General features: G+C 50.3%; 1 protein-coding gene across 1 annotated transcript; it reads left to right on the top strand.

Moving 5' to 3' along the window:
- Positions 1-978: 978 nt before the first annotated feature.
- Positions 979-25741, top strand: ITM2C (integral membrane protein 2C). The gene is made up of 6 exons (XM_039727970.1): positions 979-1136; positions 15464-15601; positions 17179-17367; positions 17632-17742; positions 21963-22113; positions 23944-25741. The coding sequence occupies exons 1-6, from the start codon at positions 1023-1025 to the stop codon at positions 24033-24035; spliced, it is 795 nt and encodes a 264-aa protein (XP_039583904.1). The 5' UTR covers positions 979-1022; the 3' UTR covers positions 24036-25741.
- Positions 25742-26770: the final 1029 nt, after the last annotated feature.

Below are 26770 nucleotides of genomic sequence, written 5' to 3'. Positions count from 1 at the left end.
TCAATGTTGAATCCTTGCCAAAGATGCCTTTTACAAATAAAATTTAGCACTAATTTATCAATGGCTTAGTTCAAAACATGATGTAAAGCACTCAGTACATAATGAACCCATCTGGATCAAAAGAAAATGCTCATAACAACTTTATTATAAATAAATACTATGTTTAAGTGGACCAAATCAATGTAAGGGTAGTGCTGTGTTTATCCACTGACAATTTCCTACTTTCCTTATTACCTGTAACTGGCAGAGAGGGTTTTGTTAATGGGCTTTTTCCATTTTTTTTACTTAACAAAACTGTCAACATGTGTTCTTTACTCCTTGCGGTGCTCCCTGCTGCTCCCCAGCCATCATCTGGTGACAAAAGCAACCCAACCCTCCCCCAGTTCTCTTCTGCATGCCACGCTCTGCTTCTGGCAGACAGGGCATTTAGTGGATCACTGTCCCCACGATGAAGGGAATCCATCTGCTGTGCTCCCGGAGCTGAGCCTGGGGGAAAGGCCACCCTAGTTCCTGCACGGATCCTGTTCTGAGGCTCCAAGTGAGGAGCGGCTGGGTGCTCCAGCTTTCCCAGAGCAACCCCTGCTCTCTGTGTACAGCTGCTGCACTGCACGGATCCTGTTCTGAGGCTCCAAGTGAGGAGCGGCTGGGTGCTCCAGCTTTCCTGGAGCAGCCGTCTGTGTACAGCTCTCTGTGTACAGCTGCTCTCTGTGTACAGCTGCTGCGGGCTGCTGCAGCTTCAGCCTCGGGGGTACTTTGGTTTGGTTTTTCCCCTTTGCTGACCCGATGTCAGCAGTGCCGTGCCCCAAGAGCCCGAGGGTGCCGCTGCACCCGCTCCATGTCCCGGGGCCCGGGGGTGCTGGGGCAGCCGGGTCTGCGCGGGCAGACAGGGCCCAGGGCGGCTGTGAGGGCCCGGTACCCGCCGGGGGCTGTGAGGGCCCGGTGCCCGCCCAGTGCCCGCAGCGGGCTGTCGCGGCCCCTCCCCGGGGCGGTGCCGGGGCCGGCGGTGGCGGCGGAGCGGGGCCATGGTGAAGATCGGTGTCCAGCAGCCGCCCGCGGCGCTCAAGCCGGACAAGGAGAAGGAGAAGGCGGCGGGGGGCGATGGCGTGGCGGGCGCCGTGCTGCTGCCCCCGGGCGCCGTGAGTGGGGCGGGGGCCAGGGGCGGCGGGGGTCGAGGGGTGCCGGTGGTGTGGTGCTGCTTCGGACGGGCACCGGCAGAAGCCGGACGGCTTTACCGACGGCTTCGGGGGCTCGGTGGGCGCCCGAAGTTCAGAGGAGCGGGGCAGGGTAGCGGCGGCGTGGCGCGGGCAGCCGTCCCTGGGCGCGGGAGTGAATGCCCAGCGCACACTGTGGCAGCGGAACTCGTCCCTTCGGGCGGGTTAGCCTGCGGGAATGTAATTTCGGATTGGTCATACATGGGTGGATTTCAAATCCTAACATCTTTTTTGAGGGCTTTGGGTTGGCACGGGGAAGAGGCAGGAGGAGGAAAGCAGATGGTGCTGGAGAAGGATGGGAAGCAGGGGGCTAAGAGCACAGACCTCTAGATGCTTTGCCGATGGGAGTTGACCCGGTGATGTGGAGCCGCTCTGCTGGCTTCAGGTGATGGGGAGGAGAGGGGAGCCATGCTCGTGCCTGCAGGGTTGGGATCCCTTCAGGCACAAGGGGAGCGAAGGCACTGGAACATCCGTAGCAGGTGCGGACCGTGGGCTGGGTAGAGCTGTGTGGGTCGCTCCCGGGCCGTGTGGGCCAGGCGCTGTCGGGCAGTGCCGGGGGTGGCACGGGCAGTGCCCCTCTCCAGCACGGACAGTGAACCAGGCACGGTTGTGTTTGGCAGGAGCTGGGTCTTTGTGAAGTCTCTGATGCTGGAGAGCCCCACTTGCCAGCCCTGCTGCGAGGGTGGACCTGCTGGGTGGATTCCACACTGAGTGGTGTGAGGGTGTCCTGAGCTGGGCCTGACCCTGGCATCCCCTGTGCCTTGTTACAGCAGCGAGGGTGGACCTGCTGGGTGGATTCCACACTGAGTGGTGTGAGGGTGTCATCCTGAGCTGGGCCTGACCCCGGCATCCCCTGTGCCTTGTTACAGCGCTCCTGCTTCAGAGGAGTCCTGAATGGTATTTCTGTATTCCTCACAAATCCCTAGGCTCTGCATGTGGTCTGATCGTTTATTGAACCCTAGTCTCTCTCTGACTCAAAAACCGATATGGGAGCTGTGGTTTTGCTCTGTTCCTGCAGCAGTGCAGAGTGTTCCTCCTCGTGCCTCACCAGACAAGTGGGAATTGCTCTGGAGAAGTGCTTTGCAGCAGGGGCTTCAGGAGACTGCTGTGCTCTGCGGAGTTCAGAGAGTCGCTTAGACCATGATGATCTCTCCCATCACACACGATGTGCTCGCAGGTCTCGGCTCTGCTGCCAGGGTCTGGCTGTGCTTGGTGTGTCATGATTGCATCTGTTAATCTCACGCCAGGGAGCTCTGCAGAGACCTGGGGGAACGTGGCTGACTGTGACCTCTTGGTGATTTCCTGACTGTATTTCCTAATTACAAACTAAGGTGCTGGTTTTCTTCCTGCTTCTGATGTCCAGCCCTGGAAGCTGACTGTCACGCTGGGCTTCCAGCTCATCCTGCCATTAAACCAGCTTTCCACAGCCAGAAACTCAGTTCTTCTGTTGATCCTGCCCGAGTTCAGGCAGGATCTGTCTATTTCTCATGAACACTGTGAGAAAAGCAGTTTAAAAAGTAATAAAGTACAGAAGCTTGTTTCTATCATTAGTGCTGCCAGATCCCAGGAATCAAAATTATTCTGATTCAGGTCCTGCCAGATGTATGAAATTGGCTTAGGTAGCAAATAATAAATTTTGAGGGTTTTATATTGCCTTGGGCTTTTCTCTGACTCTTGGGAGGTATGGTGGTGTTCTTTTAAGCCCACCTCTGTGAGCTACAAAGGAACCTAAAAACACAAATTTAGAACAAAGACTCCTCAAGAGTCTCTTGATTCCAGCAGACAGACATGTAAGAACATCCACATAAGACCCATGAAACAAGGGCAGGAGTGGGTTACAGTGAGTCTGTGCAGTGTGAGGATGTCCAGGGAGCAGCACATCCACTGACATCAGGTGGCCTCTTCCTGATGATGTTTTTCAGACCATGAGAGTGGATTCTTTGTTGTGCTTGGGCTTAGCTGGACCTTTACCTTTGTTAAACACCCATCTGGTGGTGTTGGTCCTTCCGTAGCCAGGCTTTCTTGCCATGCTCTTGCTGCCAATAATTTCTGTCTGTGTGTGTCTTTCTCAAGCTGCCTCACAGCAGAATGGCATTGGTGACATGCAAACAAGATGCTCTGCATTCCTTTCCTCTTTGATCTCATAACTTCAATCCCAGTGATAGGAGCCAGAGCTGGGAAATGATTCAGCGTCAGCTTCTGCAGCCTGGGAATGGCAGGTGCTCGGTGAATGCAAAGATGCAGCAGGCAGGAAGATGTCTGTAATGCTAATGTGTCCTGAAAAGTGGTAGGTGAGGAGTCGTGACAGCAAGCTTGCATGTGCTGAGCCTTGTTTCTACCCTGCACAGCTTGGCTTGAATCAGCAAGAATATGCAGTTTGAACTCCTGTCAGAAAAATCAATGTAATTTTGAGACTGTTGCAAGACTTTAAGAGATTATGGAAGAAACAATCTTGTCATTAAGTAGGAACTGTGGGGATGTAGCAGCCTTGAGCAGAAGGTAGCTTGAGGTTGTGCAGCCAGTAAAATAATCCCTTGTGTTCATTGGAAAATATTTGTTCAGATGCAAAATAGTATTCCGTAAGTTTTAATTGAACTCCATATTTGCAGTCTAAAATGGAAATAGACACATAGGCTGTGTCTGTAACTGCCCTGGGAAATATTCTCCTTGTGATTGTGATGAATGTTGAAATCCACAGGAACCAAATAAAACTGATAGCTGGAGCTCTCTGGTCAAAATTTGGGTTGGGTTTTTTGGGGCTTTTTTTGATCCCTTGTGCACCCCTCTAATAATTGCTTGTTATTTGGCAGAGGCAGTGCAAGAGCCAGAGAGAAGGGGTTTCATTAACAGCTGCTGCCTGACCTGGTGCAGATGAAAGCGCTGGAGGGCACCTCTCAGCCCTCTCTCTGTCCAGAGTGGGCTCTGGCTGCCCCAGTGGCCCGGCTGAGGGCTGTGCCCAGCACTCAGTGCTGCTGGGTGGGGGAAATGGGATGGGGGGAACACATCTGTGTGAGCCAGGGGCTGCTCTCTCAGGAGCCTCTTGTCCTGCCTCTGGAAAAGGACTGCTCGTGCAGTCCTGTTTGTCTCTGGAAGGATGAGTGTCCAAGGCAGGGCAGTGTTTGCTCAGGCCTGGCTGGTGGAGAGAAGGATTTTACAGGCCAAGCAGGACTGGGAGAGCTCCCTTCATATCCACAGCCTGGTGAGTCTGCTGGAAACACCTTGGCAGTGGCTCACAGCCCCGGGGACTGTGAGGGGCTTTCCAGGGTACACACAATGCTGTCTGCAGGCTGTGACTGATGGTTTTTGCTCTTGGCTGGTTGCAGTAATACCAGGCTTTGATTTGATGTCTTTCATCCTGTCTGCATTCCCAAAGTCTTGACAAGACTCAGTGGTCTTTGGATCACACCTTTCCTGGTTGTGTGGAGAAGTTTTTCACAAGGAGCTGCTTGCTGCCTGGTGCTGGATCCACCCAACCCTTCTGTGTCTGGGTGGTTTCTCTGTAGCTGCACCTCAGGACCTGTGTCTGCTGGGTGCCTCAGCTCCTGCCTGAGCTGTCCCAGCCTCCTCCTTGTTGCCACGTCTCCCACACCCAGCATGGTTGCCCTGCTTGGCAGAAATTGCAGGGCAAAGCCTGAAAACCACGAGGAACACATTCCCTGAGGACCCCTCTGGTGCCCAGGAAGCTCTGTTCCCTGTGACTGCACATCTCCCCAGTGAGGAGCAGGTCTGCTGTGGATGTGGAGCTCTTAAGCAGGCAGACAGTGCCTCAGTGTTGGGGCTGGTGCTGTGTCCCTGCTCCCCTGCCTTTCCTGATGCCCAGCTGGCCATGGAGAGCTGGGAATGCTTTGCATTTGCCCGAGCAAGCCCAAGAGGATCAGAGCTTTGTGGTGGCAGCAGGACAGCAGTGCCGCTTCTGGCTCTCCCAGGGGTTTGGTGCACCTTGAGCAGTGATGCTCCAGAGCTGGGTTCCTGCTCAGGGGGCAGGTGGAGGAGCAGTGGCTCTTTGGGCACATGAAGCACAGTCACACCCACCTGTGGATGCTGCTGTGCCAATGCAGTGTTGGGTTTTGTGAGGGACTTCTTTGCAGAATATTGTGAGGTGGGAGACAGATGGCGAGGGAAGGGGATGTGAGGAAGAGTCTTCTTTTAAAAAGAGGCTTTTTCACAAAGCAAGCTGTAAATTCAGAGAGAGGAAGGAAAAGCTTGCTGGCAGCAGTGTGGATTGATTGTGCTCATTGACATGTTTGCAGGCTTGAGTCCAGGCTTGAGGCTCTCAAGCTGCGGGGGTTCTCACCATGTTCAGGCTTAGGGAGTTGAATATGGTAGATCCTAATTTTAAGAAGCAGCCTTCTGTGACAGAAGGTTATTCCTGGTCTTTGCCCAACCCTCCTATAACCACGTGGGCTGAAATGGTGCTTTCTTTTTGTGGCCTGTACGGAGTTGTTTGCTTAAAGAGAAGCACTGTCATTTGATTTTGGTTTTCTGTGGTTTGGGGATGCTTTGGAACCAGAGAAAAAGGTCTGAATTGGAAAAAGAAAGATGTCTCTGGACCCCTTGCAGGATCTGCTCTAGTGAAGTACTAGACTTCAGTGTCTTACTGGACTCCAGACATGAATATTTGATATTCCAGCTGAGCATGACAAAGGATCTGGCTAAAACTGGCAGAGGGATTAGGACAGAGAATATCTATTCCAAGCAGAAACATTATAAATGCAACCGAATTTTGAAACATGTAGCTGTCTTTCACCAAAGAGATGTAGACTGAAGAGCTGGAGAGTGAGGAACTGGAAATAGCTGTCCAGGGGGTTGTGTTCTCTCAAAGCTGGGGGAGAGCTGGAGCCAGCCCAGCTTTGCATGGAGGAGCTCTTCACATGGGAAGAACCTATTGCATTTACCTGCTTTGGGCACAGCGGCTTTGGTGAGGTTCTTTTTGGCAAAACACATAAAACCAAGAAATAGTTAAAAAAATAATTTCAAAGGGTACAAATGAACCAAAAGTAAGTAGGGGACAGAAGCCCAGAAGAAGGGAGCTGCATCCAGCAGGGCACTGCAGGCAGGTCTGGAGAGATGGAGGGTGAGGTGTTCCCATGGGCCGCTCTGCAGTTCCTGATTTTGTGCTGTGAAATGTTTGCGCATTACCAGGGTTACAGGAGATGGAAAAGGTATCTTCACGTGTAGGTACATATTTTCTTCCCAAGTGATGTGTGAGAACCTAGGAATGTTTGGGGTTTTTTTTTAATGCCAGTGTTACCATTTGAAGGAGGACAGTGTGAGGGTTCTGTTTTTTTTCACTTATCTCTCTGCACTTGCTTTTTAGAGTTGTTTTCCTTGGTGCCATGCACTACCTTTGAAGTCAGTTTGAACAACAAAGAGAAGGGTAAATTTGCCTCCTCTCCCTTGCTGTTGTTAAACTAGACACCTTTTCTTTGTGGTAAATTTTCAAGTGTAGGATTGACTGTCAGAGTTTTCCTATACTGTTGCTGGGAGAAGAGATAATAGCTGTCAGTGTTCCAGAAGGGAGTAGTGACTTCATTTTATGGTGTGACACTGTGCAAGTCCTGATTTTCAGGGAAGAAGCAAATGCTGTAACCTGAAGTCTGTTTCCTTGAAGATGATTGAACTTGTCCTCCAGGAGATGCTGGACTCTGCCCCTCTGCTCGGAGTGATCAGTGCAGGTTTCTGGCTGGGACTTGTCCCTCTTGTGTGCAGAACCAGCAGAAGGCAGGATGTTCTTGGGCATCTTGGGCATGGCTGTGTCCTTTCTTCCAGCTTTTGGGAATCAGTCACATCTAGAGGAAGAGTGAGGAGAACATGCTGGCTTCATTGACCATAGCCAGATCAGCAGTGCTTGGCTTGCTCTTGGTGAGATCCAGAATGCCTGATTTGACCATCTCTGCCTGCCTTGACTGTGCCAGCTCCGAGGTCGGTGCTGTGATTTTAAATTGTACACACCCCAAAGCTCTCCAGACATGGAGCTTTTGAGGGAAGCAGTATGAGAGCCCAGTGGCAGTGTCCAGGTGAGTCCTGGGCCCAGCTGTTGCTCTGCTCTGGTGCTTCATTAGCATCCAAAGGCATCACTAGAGGTGAAAAACTTCAGGTGAAATAGTGTGAAACCTTTTGATGTGTCTTTTCCCTGTCACATTTTCTTCTTTCAGATGTGCTGCCGCAGCACCCAATCCTTCACACTTCTTGCAAAATCAGCCTCTGTCTCCCTTGCCTTGTGCCAGGGCCCCCTGCATGGGCTGCTAGCTTGGTTTGTTTTACAGGAGAGCAGTTGTACAATTGCAGTCTGGGACAAGGGGAGTGTGTCCCGAGGGACAGCTCAGCATTTTGGCTCATGAAGCAGGCTCATGGCTTGCTTCTTCCAAGCCCTGCATGATGGTAGAGGCAAACAGACTGGTTTTGGTAGCAGCTTCTCTTCCCTTCACCTGGGAGGAGAAGGAAGGCTGAGCTACACCAAGAGCAAGCTGAAAGCTGTTGGCATTTCCTTACCTCAGTTTTGCAGTGTTCTTGAATATTTTTGGCATTTGTGAGAGGTCTTTTAAGGAGTCAGGTGTCTGCCCACCTGCATATGTCTTTACTTTTGAGTCAAGGCTCTCTTTAAATTTGCCAGCCTCTCAGTTTAAGACCTTCCCCTATTCCCAGAACAGCTGCTCTGCTCCACTCTTGCTTGAGCTGCCTTTTGCCTATCATTGCTCTAGAGAGGTTTTGAGGCTTAGTGCCAAAGCTTAACCTCCATTCTACTCCTGGGGAAGATTCCCATTCTTTTAATGCCGCCTCCCACTTCAGGGAGTCTTTTGTAAAAAACCCCTAAACAACCCATGGCCTTCACATGGCTGTGCTGGCTCCTTCCCTCTCCCAGGTGAGGTCTGCCCAGGTGCTCCAGAGCCTTTGAGCTGTGGTCTTGGAGCTGCTCCATGGCAGGGACTGATTTTCCCCATTATTGCAGTGAGTGGCCTGGAAATCAGGCTGTGTTTATCTGAATCAGTATTTTGGCAGTCAGGCTGTTAAATGCCCAGGTTGGGATTTTTTTTTGCCACTTTGTCACAGCTGTTTATTTTCTCTCTGCCTGCCTCTCTGTTCAACATGATGCTCAGGGCTTCAGCTGTGAGCGTGGTAAGAACAGTCTTGTTTTTACCAGGGGCTTTGTTAGCTCTGCTAATGCTCTGAATGGTTGTACTCCTGGGAGAAGGAGAGGGAGGCTGGAATCATTCCAGCTGGAAGTTGTTGTGCTTCTGCCAAAAAAACAAAACAAAACAAAAATATGGAAATTAATTCCTCACCCCTGTGCAAAGAGGGAGGAGAAACAGCCCCTTAGTTCCATCAAGGGATGAAAAAAGCAGAAAAGAGGGGGATTTATATCTCTCTTGCCAGTGAGGGAGAAGGAAAATATGATCACTGAGTGCTTAGGAGCTCCCACATGCTAGGCTGCATTTTTAACATCCTGCTGTCTTTGTCGTATAGCAACAATGCTGGGGGTTTTAATTAGCCAGTGGTTGTTTTTGATATTCTAATTTCCAGCACTGTGAAGTGACTCCTGAGGCAGGTGGCTTTGTTGCTAGTCACATGCTGTGGTGTCACTCAAAGGTGTGAGTAGATTCATTTATTGCAACTTTTTTGCCTTTAGCTGTGATGGTCTCTTAATTACCAGCTAGCTTTTGGGTTTGTTTTTTTTTTTGCTTCCAGGCATCTTTGAGTCCAAAAGTTGTGTTCTCTGTGGAAATGCTGTCGGGTGGCTAGTGCAAGCACTGCTCAAGCAAGGACTGTGAGCAGGGCTTTGGTTGCCTTGGAAACCTTGTGCCATATATATATGTGTGTGTGTGTGTGTTTTCCTCTCTGTCTGTGCATGCACATGTTTCCTTTTCTGACCTAGAGCATCAGAAATGCCCTTCAGCCTGGAAGGACTCTCCTCCCATGTGTGGGCTCCTTGAGAGGCCTCTCATTGCCAGTGCAGAGCTCTGACCCCTCTCAGCCAGGGCAGTTCCTCAGGCAGTCTTCCCCCACGGGCTTACCCAGTATTCTCCTCATTTTGCTTCCTCTCCTCTCTCCAAGCATAACTGCTCTTGAACACAGGACTCATTTTTGGTTCATCTGGCACAGGAGCCTTCTTTGGAGTGTTGGGGGTGCTTTGATGGATGCCTGTGATATGCTGTGATATTTTATCTCTCTGTTCCTCTCCCTCTTCTTGTCTTCCCATGTCTGCCTGTTCCCTGTGTGTAGTCTCTCACCTCTCTTGTGCAGAGCTTGGCAGGTGCTCCAGCCTGGAGCCTGCCTGCCCACCCAGCTCGCTCTGGCCATCCCTGGGGGCTCTGCACCACTGAGCTCCCCTGTGCTGGAATTCCTGAGTACAGACATGGATGGCTGTCTTTGGGAGGCAGCTCTGGATTTCTCCACCTTACAGTGTATCGTGCCTCTCCTGGAGCCGGGAGCAGCAGGGAGTGCCCAGCCCCTGCGGGGAGCAGGGGTGTGGGTGGGTGGGGGCTTTGCTTCACAAGCAGAAAGAGCAGGTTCTGGGTACAGGCACGGGGGTCACCTCCCCAAGAGGGGACACTGGCTAAGCCATCACATCAGAGGAGAGCTCAGTCCCTTCCAGCTTACACCTGCTGTAAGTGGCAGCACTGCAGTTTTCCAGCAATCAGCTGTGGTGGTTTTCCACTTGAAGTCAGTGGAGGTGCCACTATTGCAAGTGCTTATGTATTGTAAAGCAGTTACTGATTTTGCTGTGAATATGGGACTTGATGTGCTGGAGGTAGCGACCTTGACCTGCTATTTTTTGTTTTCCCATAGTCCATATTGGCCTTTGGCTACCAGAAATGAGTGAACTGCAAGGTAAGTTAGATTGTTCTGATGAGGGTTTCTTACGTTTGGAGCCTGCATCCTTTGAGGAAGCCATGGCAGTGTCTGCAGTTATGTCAGTGCATCAAACACTGAGAGCTCAGGCTGCTGCTCCCTTGAACAGTGTCCCATAGAGTGATGACATGTTTTACATGGCACTGCTCTCCAAACTGCATCCCTTTGCGTTGCATTTCTCTCCTCACTTGTCAGTCATCAAAATCACATCTACTATTTTTAGTCACCCCACGCTTCTTTTCCTGTTGGGGGTGTATATTTAGACACTTGCCAATCTCTGTCACCAGTCTGTCAGGCCTTGCTACACCTAAAATGAAAGATTTCAAGGCTGTGTGTTTCAGAAATGCAGGAACCAGGGTTTGTGGAGGCCTGCTCTGTTTCTGAAGCTGCAGCAGCAGAAAAGGGCCACGAGCTGAGCCCATCTCTGCTGAGACAATGTGTGACTTGGGAAGGGATCGAGGCGTGACACGACACTTCTAATTTTCTCACTTCTGTCATCTTCAGCAAGACATGGGTGATGAAGGAGCAATAATGTTACATTTCTATTTTTATAACCTTCTCCTGTATTAATGAGAAATTCCAAAGGCAGCATCTCACCAGTTATGGTTCTTGTTAGCAGCTCCTCCAGCGCTGTGTCCAAAGGCTCAGCGCTGTGAAGCTGGGGGGCTGGCTCAGCCACAGGTGTCTGGGAGGTTTCCCTCCTCTGACTCACTGTGGCCTTTGAACTTGATTTCCAAACCTTGGACCAGATATTGTACCCAACCAGGTTTTTGTCCCCCACGCCCTTGTGGGAGAACTGTTCCTTAACCATTCAGTACCAAACAGGGATAACAAGACACCAGCCATTTTCATAATGCCCTCAGCAAGACCTGAAATTCCAAAGAAAATCCTCAAAGACTGAATTAGGATTTCCCCCCACCCCTCAGGCTGCTTTCAAGCCTCTTCTACCCCATGGTCTGTATGATGCCTCCATCCTTTCCCATCTGGGTATTTGTTGCCTGTACTCTGTTGCTGTGCTGGCCCTGTGAGCTGGCAGGGCACTGAGTCATAGTGACGAGCCTGTTTTATCTGAGGGAAGGAATTCCTTTTTATATTCCAATATCCTGTCTGCTGCGGGTGCTGGGCTGAATGCCTGACAGCAGTCAGAGTCAGCATGTCTGGGAGCTCAGGCTTCTGTGTGGAGCTGCCTCTGACTGTCCCAGGAATGAGGGATTATCAGAACAATGCCAGGCAAAAAACCAAGATGTGCAGGTGCTTTTTGTGACAGGTGGGTGCTTTTTCTCCCATTGTCCATGCAGGGGAAGAGCGAGCTGTGGCTTCCCCTTGGGTTGCAGAGCATAAGGAACTCTACCCACTGCCTGTTCTGAAATGGTCCCCTGGAAAGGGAGCTGGCCCAGCCCTTTCTGTAGGGTCAGCAAAGTGGCACTGCCAAGGAAAATGGAGCAAAGAAGGGATCGCTGCGTGGAGAGGCTGTGGGATGCTCTGCAGAGCTGGGGGTGTGTCTGTGCATCTTCCACACATACACATCTCTACTGCCTGGACTGTGCGTGTGCTGCCCTTCTGCCACTGCTCTTGCTTTTCCTTCTGTTCTTTCATGGAGAAACAAATAAATGTTTGTCCTCTGCTCAGCCCAGGGAGGGGAGGAAGGGCCGTATGTTCATTTTTGTGTAAAATACATCCAGCTCTTGGAATATTGTGTTTAAAACAATGAAAAGAGGAAAGCCAGTTTACTCAGCTGAAATACCTGTCCCTGCCTCTGCCCAGGGATGGTTTTGAGCCCAACCTTTCCCATTCCTCTTGGCCAAAAAAACCCAACCTTGATCAAGGCAGGAAATTAATAGGATGGCTTTTTGCAAGGAGTGCATCTGGTTAATGAATTCTCTGGAATATTGTTAAATATCTGGTGAATGTACAGCTTTCTTGTGTGTTAATATTTTGATTTTTGTCCTTTGGAAATGCACACCTTGAGGGTATGAACTGCTCAGGAAAACCCTGCTGCCAAGTTTTATTCTCCCCTTGCTGGGGAGCCAGGCATTCCTAGGCAAGAAGAGATGGAAATAATCTGTGATGGATTTTCTGTTTTTTAGAGTACCCTGTTTGTAAACAGTTCTACTTCAGGGAGTGGGGGTCCTGTGGGGAAGGAGGTGTGTAGTGGCACAAGCAGGGCAGCAGCCTGTGCAACAAGCTTGGATTTTCCAGGCTGGTGCAGATGGCGTATCCTGGATGAAGAGCTGTGCACTGCTCCATCCATGGGCTCTCAGTGCTGGGGATGCCTCCAGCCCCAAGCCGAGGTGCAGACTGCTGTAGCTGCATTTAATTGTGATTTATTCACAGTGATAAAGGCTGGAGTCCTTTCCATCTGTGGGGCTGGCGGATGGAGACACACATTTTTAGTCAGGTTTTCCAGGTGATTTTTATGCAGTATTTTGCAGGACTGTGTTAATTGTTCCCCTTGGCATGGCTGGCTGCAGAAGCCACTGCCTAAACTGCTGCTCCATCAGAATGGTTGCTGTTGATTTTTTTCTTTCCTCCCTCAAAATTTGGGGGCTTGTTTAATAACTTCTTCCAGATAAAAGCTCTGCTTTGCTTCTCCCACCTTCTTCCACAGCGCAAAGCTCTGGCATTTTTCCTGAAGCCAGGAATATTTTGTAGGGAGCAGAATCCATCTTTGGCAGCGAGAGGTCAGAAGTCTCACAGTGTCTTTGGTCATGCAAAGAGCTGCCCTAGCAAGTAGCAAACCATTGTGGGCTTATTTCCCCTCTCTACCATTATTCAAACACAGCTTTTCTCTTATTGGGAGTATTTTTTTCGCTTTGAGTGGCTGTGTCCTCATGAAGCCTCTCTCCAGCCCACCGCAGGAGCAGCGGTGCATTAACTGCACAGCAGCCTGGCACCCTTCGGATATGGTTCACTTGCAGAGCATTAAACATCTTCTCAGCCTTGCTTCAGTGTCAGCAGATCGTCTCATTGCTCTTCACCCCCACCGTCTGCACTCTTTCTGTGGTGACAAGTGTCTGGGGAAAGCTGGTTTTGTGAAACACTTGACATCCAGCATGACTTCCTTGTCCTAGTGGTTCATGTCAGAGAGCCTTTAAACTTCCTCTGGTAATGTGATTTTTTTGTTTCTTTCTTTCTGTTCTTTATGGTTGTTAGAGTTGCTGCCCATTGTCTGCAGTAGGAGAGGAAAAATGTAATAGTTTTCAGCTTGCTCATCCCTTTTATTTGCTGGAGGAGCAGCAGCAAACTGATTGCAGTGATCCTTCAGTGCAGGGAGCTGGAGGTGAATCCAGGTGCCGTGGGTCTTTCAGCAGCTGGGATGAAGGAGAAATAAATGTAGATTAATTTCTCCTGGAGGTGTGCTGGAATTGTAGCTCTCCCAAAGCAATTTGGTCTTGGCAGTTACCAGGCTGAATGTGGCTAGGAATAAAAAGTCAGTGGGTGGGAGAGGGGCTGCAGGCTCCTGGCTCTGGCACTGTTCCTGCATCTCAGTGGAGCTCAGGCGCAGGGCAGGAGCAGGGAATCCCCACCTGGCAGGGTCCCCACAGGTGCCTCAGTGATGCTGGGGTGTCCCAGTCTGGGACAGGAATGATGCCTCTGAGCCTGGCACTGAACTGCTGCCCTTGCAAGGGCTGCTCCATGGTAGGGAAAGGGGAAAGAGGGGTTTGCTGCCAGCTGGGCTGGGCAGAGCTGGGCAGATGCCACCAGAGGGTGGCAGGGGCGCAGGGCCCTGTCCTGTTGGGGCTTCAGCCCTGGCAGCACCCTGTGGGTCTTGAACACATTATTCTGGAGAAACATCTCTTCCTTTAAGAACTGAGGAACCTTAGAAATGAGAGGCTGATGTTTGCTTTCCAGCCTGTTCCTCCCGTTCGTAGCAGTCTCCAAGTAGCTGTGGAGAGTGTCTGTAGTCAAACACATCAGATCTCAGACTGCACAGAGGGAGTTAATCTGCAAGAGCCCTCCCTGGTGCCTCTCCCCAGCCTGCCTGCTCAGCTGAGGGCAGCTTTCAGCTCTTCTCTGTGGAAACTGGGGCATCTCTCAACCAGCTTCTTTCATCTGCTTCTGAAAGGCCTTACATCATTCTGCTTAACATTTGAAGGGTTATTTTGGTAGTAAAAACAAGAGCATCAGGGGTTGGGATGAGCTGTCTCCAGGAGGTAACCCTGCCTTTGCGCTGCCCTCTGTTTTCAGGGCTGTGACAAGGTGAGCTGGGTACTGTCTGTGTAGATTGGGCAGCACTCTGAAGAGGACAGGTCTGTTTTCTTTTGATGTTCTGTCCATTTTCCTGGGAGCTGTGCTGCAATGTGCTTGAAAATGAAGTTGAGATCAGTGCATCTGTTTGTGTCAGCTCACCTTAGCAGGGCCAGGAGGTACCTCTCTGGGACCAGTAATTCCCATCACAAAAATTTCCAATTAGAAATTCTGCCATGAGTGGCAGCATTTAAGCTAAAAATTTTGACTATAAATACATAAATGCTGTTACATTCAGTAGCCAGGAACTAAGAGTTCCTGATTTTATTTTTTTATTTTTGGTCAGTCTTTACATCCCACTGTAAAAAAGCTTGTCTTTGTTCTGAACAATTGGTGGGAAGCTGATGATACATATGTCTGTGTATGTTCACACAGACACACATTGTTTTTCAATACATAGAAATATATAGCTATATAATGTATATTGTTTGTGTGTCTGGCGTAAGGGAGGCAAAATGCTCAAGTGTTTTACTGTTGCTGGGTTGAAGTAGCTGTGCAGGGCAGTGCCTGCCCTGTTCATTGCACAATACAACTTCTTTGGAAAGGACAGCAGGTTTCTGGTGCCCTGGGAGCACCCTTTGGGTGGAAGAGCAGGTTGCTGGTGCCCTGGAGCACCCTTTGGATGGAAGAGTGCATTGCTGGTGCCCTGGGAGACCCTTGGGGGGGGCAGCAGGCTGCTGGTGCCCTGCAGCACCCTTTGGATGGAAGAGTGCATTGCTGGTGCCCTGGGAGCACCCTTTGGGTGGAAGAGCAGGTTGCTGGTGCCCTCCAGCACCCTTGGATGGAGCAGCAGGTTGCTGGTGCCCTGGAGCACCCTTTGGATGGAAGAGTGCATTGCTGGTGCCCTGGGAGCACCCTTGGAGGGGCCAGCAGGTTGCTGGTGCCCTGCAGCACCCTTGTATGGAGCAGCAGGCTGCTGGTACCCCAGAGCACCCTTGGGGGGCCCAGCAGGTTGCTGGTGCCCTGGGAGCACCCTTGGGGGGGGCAGCAGGCTGCTGGTACCCCAGAGCACCCTTGGAGCAGACAGCAGGTTGCTGGTGCCCTGCAGCACCCTTGTATGGAGCAGCAGGCTGCTGGTACCCCAGAGCACCCTTGGGGGCCCAGCAGGCTGCTGGTGGCCCAGCAGCAGCTGAGGGCTGGTGTTGTGTCCCCAGGAGGAGCCGGGCCCCGCGGCGCAGGGCCGCCGGTCGTCACTCAGCGGGGTGTGCTACCTGACCATGGGCCTGCTGGTGCTGCTGCTGGGGCTGGTCTTCGCATCGATGTACGTCTACAGATACTTCTTCATCACCCAGGTAGGAGACACGTGGGAAGCACTTCTGGCTCCATCAGTGCGAGCAGCCAGGCCACCTTTGAGAGAGGTGCTGCTGGGTTTTGTTGCCCTGCGCTGTGCTAACTCAGGAGCCAGGTTGCTGGGCACTGCAGATGAGCATTTCTTAAGGTGGTAGGCTCAGGCTGACCTCCATTCCCAGTGCCAGGAAGGGCCTTCCAGAAACCCTCCCTTATGGCTTCGTTTTGCTTTCTTTTCAACTGCATAAAAATATCCTGCCAGTTGTACCTTCTAAACCCCACATCACTGCTGTCTGGGGTACAGCAGTCTGAAAGCATGGCTGTTAAGGGGAGAGCAAACCTGGAGAGAGCAGGGGAGTACAGGCAAGGGAACAGCTTTTTGCAGTGGGTTTGGTAGGCTCTAGCACAGAGAAACTCTGTGGGTGTGACAAAAATAGGTGCTGCTATTAATAAAGTAAGCAGAGAAGTAAGAACTAAGTGGGAGATGATGTAGAAAGTGAGACCACAAACTCCATTAAATTCAGCACCTTTTCTTCCACATAGTCTTTGCAAAGCCTGGCCTGGCCTGGCCAAGGCACTGGGCTGGAAGCACTGTGGAGGGTCAGAACACAGGGAATGAGACAGGGCAGAGCTGCTTTTTGAGGAGGAAACTGCTGAGCTCTGGCTTGCTGAGTGTTTAGCCAAGAAACCCCAGAGCACTGATTTGCACTGCAGCCCTCATTGTGCTGTGGAGTGGCTATTAGTGAATGAGTTCTCCCAGGACTGCTGCTGCCTCCATCTCTGCAGCCAGCACTTATCCACTCAGCAGAAGAGTCTTTTTATATACTCCTTTTCTCCATAAATTTCCTTGCTGTAAAATTAATTTGCAGTCTTTGTTTCAAGAAATCATCAGTGCTTTACTACCCATTCTCATTTACATCTCATCTGGAAATACTGTGACAGCCCCAGGGCTGCTCTCCCCTCACACACAGCCCTGTCCCAGGTGAGGACTCCTGTCCCTGGGCTTTTGGTGGAGGCACTTCCCTAGGAGAAGCAGTCCTGGCCCCAAGGGAGGCCCTGGCAGGGACACCTCCCAGGCTGCTCAGAGAACAGCAGCTTCTGTTTTACTGCGGGGTGAATCCACTTTGTTTTGTTCCTTTTGCACTCCAAGCTACAAAGGCCTCTAGAAATGATTCTCTACTTGGCCCAAGCTTCTATGCCTCCTAGAAAATAGGCAGTTTCTTCTATGCCTCCTGTAGAAAAATGCAGTTACTGGAAGCCATGGCCATGGAGGGATGTGAACAGCCTGGTGAGGAAATAGAAGAGCTTGCAGGCAGTCAGTTTGCCTTTCTGAATTACTGCTTATGAAAGCTGGCAGGGATTTCGTTATTCTGTTTGGACCTGGCTAGCATGAAGTGAGATGTGATCATTTCACAGGGGTCGTTTGCACTGGGTTCACCAAGAATGTTTTCTGGTAAAAAGCTTGATCTTAAAATATCTTCAAACATCTGAGGAGTGTTACCCAGTAGGGGTACACTCCTGCCCACGCTTGCTGTAGCTGTTGGGGGGTTGTGTTGTACCCTGCCTGGATCTGTCCCCACAGCTGCCCCGTGAGAGCGTGTTCCACTGCGGGGTCCTGTACGAAGACTCGCTGTACTCGCCCTTCAAAGGGCAGCTGGAGCTGCACGAGGATGTCAAGATCTACATTGAAGAGAACTACGAGCAAATCAACATCCCAGTGCCCCAGTTTGGAGGGAGTGACCCTGCAGACATCATCCACGATTTCCAGCGAGTAAGGAGCTCCTGGGGCCTGTGGGGGCCCAGCATGGGGCCAGCTCTGTGTTCATGGCCTAGCACTGTCACTGTTGTCACATGATCTATTCTGAGTGTCCTCCTGCCCAAGGCCCTCCCCAGGTTTTTCCAACCCACTCTGCTTGCTTGGTAGGGAGGTTTGTTTAATGCAGTGTCCTGTGTTCCCTGAAATCCCTCTTCTCACCCATTTTCCCAGCCAGAGTTCTTTGCAGAGGCTCAGTGTCGTTCCTGTGCTTGCATGCAGGGTCTGACAGCGTATCATGACATAACACTGGACAAGTGCTACGTCATCGAGCTCAACACCACCATCGTGATGCCTCCGCGCAACCTGTGGGAGCTGCTGGTCAACGTGAAGGTACAGCTGCAGCCCTGCTCCTGCATGCTTTCCTTCAGTGGGCTCCTGGCTGCCAGCTGGCAGCTCCTGGGAAATCAGAGCTGCTGTGTCTGGGGAAGTGAGCCTTGGCCCTGAATCTCATGGAGAGTGAAGGCTTCAGCAGGTTTAGCTGAAGTAGTGATTGTGCAGACAGCATAGTGACGCTGGCATGATGATCAGCCTGACCAGGGAGACACAGAGAAGCAGCAGGTTCCTTCCCTCTGGTGTTTACTGATTGTAGGAATCAAGAGAAAAAAGAAAAAATTCCTTCCTTTCCCCCTCCTGTGTTTTGCACTGTGGTTTGTCAATTGCAGAGCTCTCAGTGTTCCTTGGGGAGGAACAGGCCTTCAACACTCACCTTTTGGGGGGAATCTGTGCTGCCCTCCCTTCTGGGCTGCAGCACCAGGCTTGGGCTCATGCAGTTATGCTCACAGCCAGCATTAATTTGGTTTAGTACCAGCGATTTTGTTCAGTTCAGAAGCCTGTGCTGCTGAAAGCAGCCATCTTAAAATAGAATACTATTTAATCTTCACAGTAGGAAAAAAGCACAGGATTTTTCAGACTGCAAAAGGTCCATATCTGTCTCAGTCTTCTGCAGGTAAATCAAGGCACTGAGCCTGGGTCTTTTATCACTCCTGTGAGGGTTTGTTTAAAAGAAAGGGGGGACAAAAAGACAATCAAATTCTTACTCTTTCTTAAATTCTCTTTGCTCACTTCCTGCTGTGTGCAGTATGGTGAACTTTGCAGTGTGAGCTCAGAGACAAACAGTTATGCCCGGAGAGAGCCTGATCTCCAGTCCCTGTCAGACTCCCAGTTTGTTTCCTAGCAGTCCTCACAATTTCATGCACTGTGACTGTATGGCAAATGTACTGGGAACCCCGCAGGAGTACAACACACATTTACTTACAGCTCACTCCAGACCTGTCACAGCTTCTGATCCTGGCAGGTGACCAGTCCCTGGGGCAGAGGGAAACGGAAAAGGCAGGATTGCACAAGCTGAGGGAAAACAACGGAGAGATTGGGAATGTTGGTCACATCCTAAAATAACAGATATGAACTCTCGGTCAGTAAAAATAATGCATTGTCATTTAATTTAAAAAGGGGATAACAATACAATTAAAGTGGTCTTATGTGCTTGAAGAGCCCAAAGCAGGTGTGAATTTAAGTAACCTCCTGATTATCGAGATAGGTGCTCAGTAGTGTCCAGTCTGTTTCTGGAGGCTTTAACCTTAGAGACATTCTTTTAAAGTGGTTAGCTTGGTTTTGGGCTCAGAAAAAGTTTTTCACCATGAGGACAGTGAAGCAGTGGAACAGGGTATCCAGGAAGGTTGTACTGCCTCCGTGAAATTCTTGAAGGTTTTCAAGACCAGGTGAGATAAAGTCCTGAGGTCCTTCCCAGCTGAATTAGCTGTGATCCTATGGGCCTGTCATCTTCATGGCCACATGTGGGAGGGGTGGCCTTGCTGGTCAGGCAGAAAGCTCAGGTTTATTCCTGTTGCAGGAAGGATCTTTGTGCCCTTATGACTTGTCCTGCTGCTCAAAAGTGCTGCCTTTTGGATGCTGAGTGAGCTTTGTTGGTCCTTGGACTTGGAGATTTTTGCCTTCTCTGTATTTCTGAATGCAGTCAAGTCCTTAATGAATGAGACTAATTCCCAGCAGAAAGTTTAGTTTTGGACCTGTTCAGTGGCTGCATTCCTGTTTCTGGAATCAAATCACAGTCCAGCAATTAACTCCAGCAGACTAGGGCAGCACAGGGAGTTGGGGAACCTCTTTTGCTCTTTCATCCCAGCCAGCCTGGTGCTAGGGTGCCCCTTTGCAGAGTGGCTGCCACATGCCCTGTGCCTGCTTCTTTCAGGCTTTATTCTGCACAGGTGTGACAGTTCAGTGACCAGGGCTGCATCAGTGTCTGACATAAAAGGATGCTCCCCCCATGCAGCAGCAGGAGACTGGAGGTGACCCAGTTAAATGATGGATGATCCACATCTCTTGCAGGACACAAGATGCTCAGAGCTTTAGCTTGCTGAAGGTTCTTGGCAGAGACTTGAAGGTATTGTCTTTGTTACACAGTCCTGCCATGGGGGAATGGTGATTCCCCCTTCACCTGCCACAGCTCTTTCAGCCTGAGACAGTGGAGAAACTGGCTGGTGTGCTCATGTCTGTCTCTCTGAGCCCTCTGTCCAGGCCAAGGGTGTGGCACATCCCAAGTTCCCACCTTGGCTGTTCCTGTGACAGCCCTGCCAGGAACTGCTTGTATCTCACAGCCCCTCTGCCTTCTCCCCCTGAAAATCAATAATGGAATTCCCTGCAGAGCTGTAGTGTTAGTGTAGTACAAACTGGCACTAATTCTCTAATCCAGCAGTGTTAGAGGACAGCCTTATTGATCTACCTGGCTGTGCCAGCCCAGCAGCAAAACACTGAGCTAAGGTAGTGTGTTTCCAGGTATGTCTCTGTGGAGATAACCAGTCCTGGGAAACAGAAGAGGTGATACCTGAAATAATGCTGCTATTGCTTGCTTTTCACCGTGGTTATTGCCTTGGTTTGAAAAGCCAGGTGTCTGCTAAGGAAGGCAGGAGCCTCCCTTGAAATGAAAAATGCAAACCCCCTCCCTCTGAATTATTATAATTTTGAAATTAAGAGGCTCTCAGGCAAAGGTATGGGAATAGGAATAACAGTTCTTTACTAGGAAAATTAAAAATACAAATGCAGTAGTACAAAAAAACCCCAACCCTGCCAGAGCCAGAACATGCCCTGTCCCCTGTGGGTCAGTGTGGGGGCACAGTCCCATCCCATGGGGGCTCAGCCCTCCTGCAGTGCCAGCTGTGCTTCTGCTGGAGCAGGGATCCTGCACAACGCTGGAGTTTTCCTCTGCAGCTCCAGGGCTGCTGGAGATGGGCCTGCTCTTCCTCTGGGAATGCAGGGCAGGAGAAAGCTGCTCCTCTGGGAATGCAGGGGGCAAAGGCTGCTGTGCTGTTCCAGGCTCAGATTGTATCCAGGTAGGAATGCTTGGCTCCTGCCCTGGGCAGAGCATCTCCCCATGGGATGCTGGAATTTGATCAGCCCTGCAGGGACACTCAGTGGCCATGGACAGCAGAGATCTCCTGGAGGGAGGATTGGCTGTGGGAGAGATAAAGAAAACTGCCCCATGGACAGCAGAGAACTGCCCAGCTCTGCAGATGGGGACAGAACACACACCCAGCTATGCCTTTCAACTTGAAACAGTTATGCTTACCTTGGCCCCAGGGTCTGACAGTTCTTTTATTTCTTTGACTCTTGTTAAGGGAAAGGGACCAGAGGTGATTCTTTGCTTCATGATCTAGTTAGTATCTACTCACAAGTGCCCCCTGGCACAGGCTGCACTTGTTACACAGCTGTTTGTTCCTACAGCAATGTCCAAACATGAAAGATGCCCTGAGCACCTGGGAATGAGCTTGCAGAGAATCTCCAGTGCTGAGCTGAACTCTTTCCTGCAGGGGAAGATGTGACCTCCATCTCTGGGGGACACACAGAAACCCCTTTTTTTCCGTGCCCTGGTAGCTTTCTGCCATGACACTTCACTCATCACCCTGGCCTTCATAGTAGCCTCTACCCCAACAGCAGGGATGTCACTGTGCCAGATGTTCCTGGGGCACTGAAGGTGTGTGGAGAGCTCAGTTCTTCTCTGAATGTGGTGCCATGGCCCATCTCCAGTCCCCATTCCTGTGGGCACTAAGGGCAGGACATCATTGTGGCTCTGCTGAATGGACCAGAGAGGAGAGGAGAATGTTGAAATCTGGGCTGGGCTGGTGGTATTGGGTTTTCTCTTTTGAAGTAAATGTAGAGTGCACATTTCATGGGAGTTCCTGGAATTTTGGTTAAGCTTTTATTTCTCTCCAGATGGCTTTGTTGTACTCTCAGAATTACAGTTTTGGGCATCCTGCTCTAAAATTTGGGTCAGTTTATAACAGGGTTGATCCTACACTGACTTCACCCCTTATGTGATCATTCCATTTTTGGATCTCATCTGTTTTGTGTGCACTGTGCTAGTAGCAAGGGACAGTTTCTTGCGAGGACAAGGTCACATGTTAACTGGCCTCATTAAGTGGAGCTTGAGCCTCAGCAGCGAATGAATTTTCTACAGTTTGGTTGTCCATGGTGCTCTGCATGAAACAGTTGAGTTCAGGGAGTGTTTGTGCCTTATTTCAGTGGAAACCCTGTCGTTTCAGAAAGGGACATACCTGCCTCAGACGTACATAATCCAGGAGGAGATGATTGCCACGGAGCACGTCAGTGACATGGAGCAGCTGGGCTCCTTCATCTACCGCCTGTGCAGCGGCAAGGAGACGTACCGGCTGCGGCGGCGCGGCGCCCGCCGGCGTGAGAGCCTGCCCTGTCCTCACCACCGCCTGCCCCTGTCCAGCCACACCACACCCTGCCCTGTCATCACCACAGCCTGCCCCTGTCCTCAGCCTCCCCACAGCCTGCCCCTGTCCTCACCACAGCCTGCCCCTGTCCTCAGCACAGCCTGCCCCTGTCCTCAGCCACACCACAGTCTGCCCCTGTCCTCAGCCTCACCACACCCTGCCCCTGTCCTCACCACAGCCTGCCCCTGTCCTCAGCCACCCCACAGTCTGCCCCTGTCCTCAGCCTCAGCACAGCCTGCCCCTGTCCTCAGCCACCCCACAGTCTGCCCCTGTCCTCAGCCTCAGCACAGCCTGCCCCTGTCCTCAGCCACCCCACAGTCTGCCCCTGTCCTCAGCCTCAGCACAGCCTGCCCCTGTCCTCAGCCACCCCACAGTCTGCCCCTGTCCTCAGCCTCAGCACAGCCTGCCCCTGTCCTCAGCCACATCAGAATGCTGTCCCATCCTCCTCACTCACATCACAGCCCTGTCCCATCCTCCTCACCCTCATCGCAGTCCTGCCCTGTTCTCCTTACCCATGTCACAGTCCTGCCCCTGTCCTCACCCTCATCACAGCCCTGCCCGTGCTCCTCACCCCATGTCCCAGCCCCACTGTGGCTGGTGCAGCCATGCTGGCCTCTTCATGGTCACAGCTGGGTTTCCCTCTGGGGGTTTGTCTTGAGGCATTTCCCATCCAGTTAATCCAAGCCCAACTTCAGGATGCTGCTGCAAACGGGTGCTGGCTACTGTGTTTGTGTCATCCATCAGCCCAATACAAATCCTGCAAAAATGATTGCAGGAGCCAGCAATTCATTTACACGTGGGCTCCTGGGGCTGCACTAATAGCAGTGCTGTTGGGAATTGTTTGGAAAATTTCCCTAATGAAGGCACCTGATTCAGTGGCAGCTATTCAGAGCAGATTAGGTCTGCAAATTGCCTTTAATTAATTAAGTTCATAATAGTATGGAAAGCATTATGAAGAGGGAACATCGGACTGTGTAAAAATGATTTCATTGAAATTAGCAATATGTACCTTATATTGAAATGGTAACATTGCTGCAAAATACTCTTTAATAGCAGTATTTGTATTAAGTTGCTTTTAAGATATGCTTAAAGGCTCACCTGGAACATGGACCTACAGTCAGTGGGGTTTGGATCTCCGGGGAAGCTGCAGGGTGCAGAGGTTCCCATGGCTGTAGCTGATGGTGCTTTCCCCGTGGGAGCTGCAATGACATGGAGGAGCTGCTGGCACACATTGGTTTGCTCCCATGGAGCCCTGGCACGGTCCTGCTTGTCACTGGGGCACCATGGGTTTGCTGTAAGGGGGGAGGAGCTGCCAGCAGAGCTGCCCAGAGCTGAGGACCTGCATTTGGAGGGCATGGGGAAGTATTACCCAGGGGGAAGCATTAGCCCAGGCTGGAGCCACAGCAGGATCAGGCATGCAGGGATACAAAGGAGCAGGTGTTTTAAACACTTCTTGGCTGTGCTCTGTACCAGCCTGTGACTTCTGCTGGTTTCTTGGGGCTTTCTGGTCTCTGAGATAACACTGAGAGGCTGTCAGCTGAAACCAGCTGTTGGCAGATGGCTCCTTCAGCCCATAGCAGCTCTTACTGCAGGACTGTATCCTAGAGAAGATTGTTAATTCTTCCATAGAACAGATAATGCTGCTTTCCGTATGGGCTATGTTGTCCCCCCATTTCAGTGTTTGGAAGTTGCATCTCATCTGCTCTCCTTCCCCTCCTTGCTTCGGTTTTTACAGATTATAATTTGTTGATTCACCTCTCTCCTCTCTTTAAATCACTTCTAGGTATCAGTCGACGTGAGGCTGGAAACTGTCATCGCATTCGTCACTTTGAAAACACTTTTGTGGTCGAAACTGTTATCTGCCAAAAGTCATAAAGCCACTCTCCAGATGTAACCTTCCTTGGCTTTGCTTGCACACACATGCTCTCAGCCCTCTCTTTAGACATGGTAATCTGGCTACTTTTTATACTGCCCCCAGCTTGTGCAGCTCTAACCTCTGGGGTCCTTTGTGACCCTTTCTTCCCTGCTACCTACCCAAGATATTGGCTGGGCTTAAATTTACACAGTGCTCCAAGATAGCTGGGGGTAGATGCAGCTTCTTCCACACCACAGGATGGGAATCTCTTTTGGGAGCAGGTTTGGGTAGAAGAGATGGCTGAGAAATAGGAATGCTGGCAATAGGTGCTCTTTTCCTGTCTGAGCAATTTCAGGCTGGGATATTGCTCTGAGGCTGCCATGGCACTGGGACAGAGGGTGTATGCACAAGGGGAGGATTTCCATTTTGGGGCTGATATAATGACCTAAACCAGGTGCACTTTGGAAAGGAGTAGTTGTGAAGCTACAGACAGGGCAGGTTGAGAGCTCAGCAGAGGGAAGGTGGTGTCAGCAGCAGAACTGATACTTACTGGCAAGTCAAGAAGCAGATTTTTCAAATCTTTTAACAGTGTGTATTCTTGTGTAACTCCTCCAGTGAAAGCTGTTTTGATAGTAATCACTGTAGTCCAGCTGTGTATCACATTATCTGCAGGCACCAGTGGAGTACAGATACGGACACAAGGCAAGATTCAGCTGATCAATATACTGCAGAGAAATTGTTTGAACAAAACTGCATTTCTATTGATCATCAGGCAGAAGAATTGCAGAGTAATTAAATATTCTTTCTTCCATTCCATAAATGTAGTTCAAACTAATTAGGTTCTTGAAATGCAGGCAGTTTTTTGGCTTCAGAGAATGGGGTGAGTTTCAACTTGGCACATTCTTCTTAATTGGTTTCCAGCAAATCTGGACCTGTTCACCATCTGTTGAAATGAGCTTGTTGTTTTGGAAGAGGAAGGATAAAGTAAATGCAAGTACAATCATTAACTCAGCAGAACCAAAATGCAAAGTTAATATATTTTAAACTTCTGAGTGTTAATTTTATGAGTTAATTATATGAAAACAAAACAGGATCTCAGGATGGTCATGTATTGCAATAGGAATTAGTATATCATTAGAGGCTGAGTATTTATTATTTTACATAAACATAGCTATAAATATTAATTTCTGTCAAGTAGAGGAGGGAACTTTGGTTTCATTCTGCTTTAAGCTTGATGTAAAATGAAGAATTATGTGCACTTCTTGCAGGTTGGTGTGGAAAGTTTCCCACTGCCAGATGGGCATTTATTTTTCTAGCATTGTGTTTTCCCAGCAATAACTTGCTGCTAGCCCCAGCCTTTAATTGCCAAGAGGATGACAAGAAGTGGGTCAGAGAATTGGTTCACTTAATGGCAGTAACTGGTAAATTTAAGCCCTGCGTTCCTCTTCATTTCTAGAAGCCTGAGCCTGCACTCAGGTGCCATACAGGCCTCCTGCCCTCCCCTCTGGTTCTGCATGATGTAACTGGTCATTGGATGTGCTAACTGTGCAGTCCCGCAGCTGTCAGGACAAACCTTGGTTCTTTGGGGTCAGCTCATGTGGTCACTGTTCCATAGGATGAGAATGCAGTTGTAGAAAGAAAACATAAGATGCTTTGTATATTTTGTCTGGTGGGAATCTTACTTCTTAGGAAAAACCCATGGGATAATAAAGTCTTTTACCTCTGATCTGTGAAGTGTGTGTGTTTCTCTGGAATGGGAAGCACTTGCCCCCCACAAAGCTGTTGCTGATGGGAGGCAGCTGCTGGGGTGTCCAGCCCAGTGGGATGGAGGAGCTGGGCAGTGGGAGGATGCTGCAGTGGGGAGGCCCTTCCCGAGGGCATGGAGAGCTGTGGGGATGTGGCTGACCCACTGGGAAGCTGCTCATGCCTGCAGGCTCTGGAGGGCCCTTCCCCTCTCCTATCCCTGGGACACCTATGTGTGGCATTCATATTCTCTGAACATGATTCCTTCACCCAGGGTTTTTCTCCTGGGAAGCTGAAAGGCAGCGAGAGGCCTCAGAGAAAAGAAAAACAATTCCTATCTCATTTGCTTCTCCTGTGTTTTGCTGCTTTGGAATGTGTTTGGAGATTGTTTACCCACAGGTGATTGTTTCACTGATTATGTTGTGGATTATGTTGTTTTCACTCTTTGGCCAATCAGGGCCAAGCTGTATTGGGACTCTGGACAAGTTGTTTTCACTCTTTGGCCAATCAGGGCCAAGCTGCATTGGGACTCTGGACAGAGCCATGAGTTTTCATTATCATCTTTTTATCATTCAGTAAGTATCCTTTCTGCATTCTTTAGTATAGTATAGTATTCTTTAATATAATACAGTATCATAAAGTAATAAATTAACCTTCTGACAACATGGAGTCAGATGCATCATTCTTCCCTGCCACAGGGCTCGCCGTGCATTTACAATATCCAAGGGCAGCCTGTGTGGGGAAGTAGCCCAGCTCAGGTCTCTGAAGCAGACAGATACCTCTGCTGCTTGGGTGGTTCGTGGCCACTGCATCTTTGTGCTCAGCCCTGCTCCTCCAGCTGTTTGATTTCTACAAAAATGTGTCCATTGTACCTAAGCTGCAGTTGCCTTCTGGCTGGCTCTGCAGGGCCAGCCTTTGGGATTTTTCCTTTCCTCAGTACACACAGCAGTGAGGGGTCCCTTAGTGCCCTCCCAGGCTTTCTCCTCCTGTTTCATCCTTCTGGTTGGAAAGT

Source organism: Passer montanus, unplaced genomic scaffold, assembly GCF_014805655.1.
Source record: "Passer montanus isolate IOZ18808 unplaced genomic scaffold, ASM1480565v1 scaffold63, whole genome shotgun sequence".
Classification (NCBI taxonomy): domain Eukaryota; kingdom Metazoa; phylum Chordata; class Aves; order Passeriformes; family Passeridae; genus Passer; species Passer montanus.
This window is presented reverse-complemented; position numbering and strand designations above follow the sequence as displayed.

Excerpts from the sequence above, each read along its gene's own strand:
- ITM2C (XM_039727970.1), top strand. The coding sequence starts at position 1,023 with ATGGTGAAGATCGGTGTCCAGCAGCCGCCCGCGGCGCTCAAGCCGGAC. Across the intron at positions 1,137-15,463 it reads TGCTGCTGCCCCCGGGCGCC|GAGGAGCCGGGCCCCGCGGC; the intron begins GTGAGTGGGGCG and ends TTGTGTCCCCAG. Across the intron at positions 15,602-17,178 it reads GATACTTCTTCATCACCCAG|CTGCCCCGTGAGAGCGTGTT; the intron begins GTAGGAGACACG and ends CTGTCCCCACAG.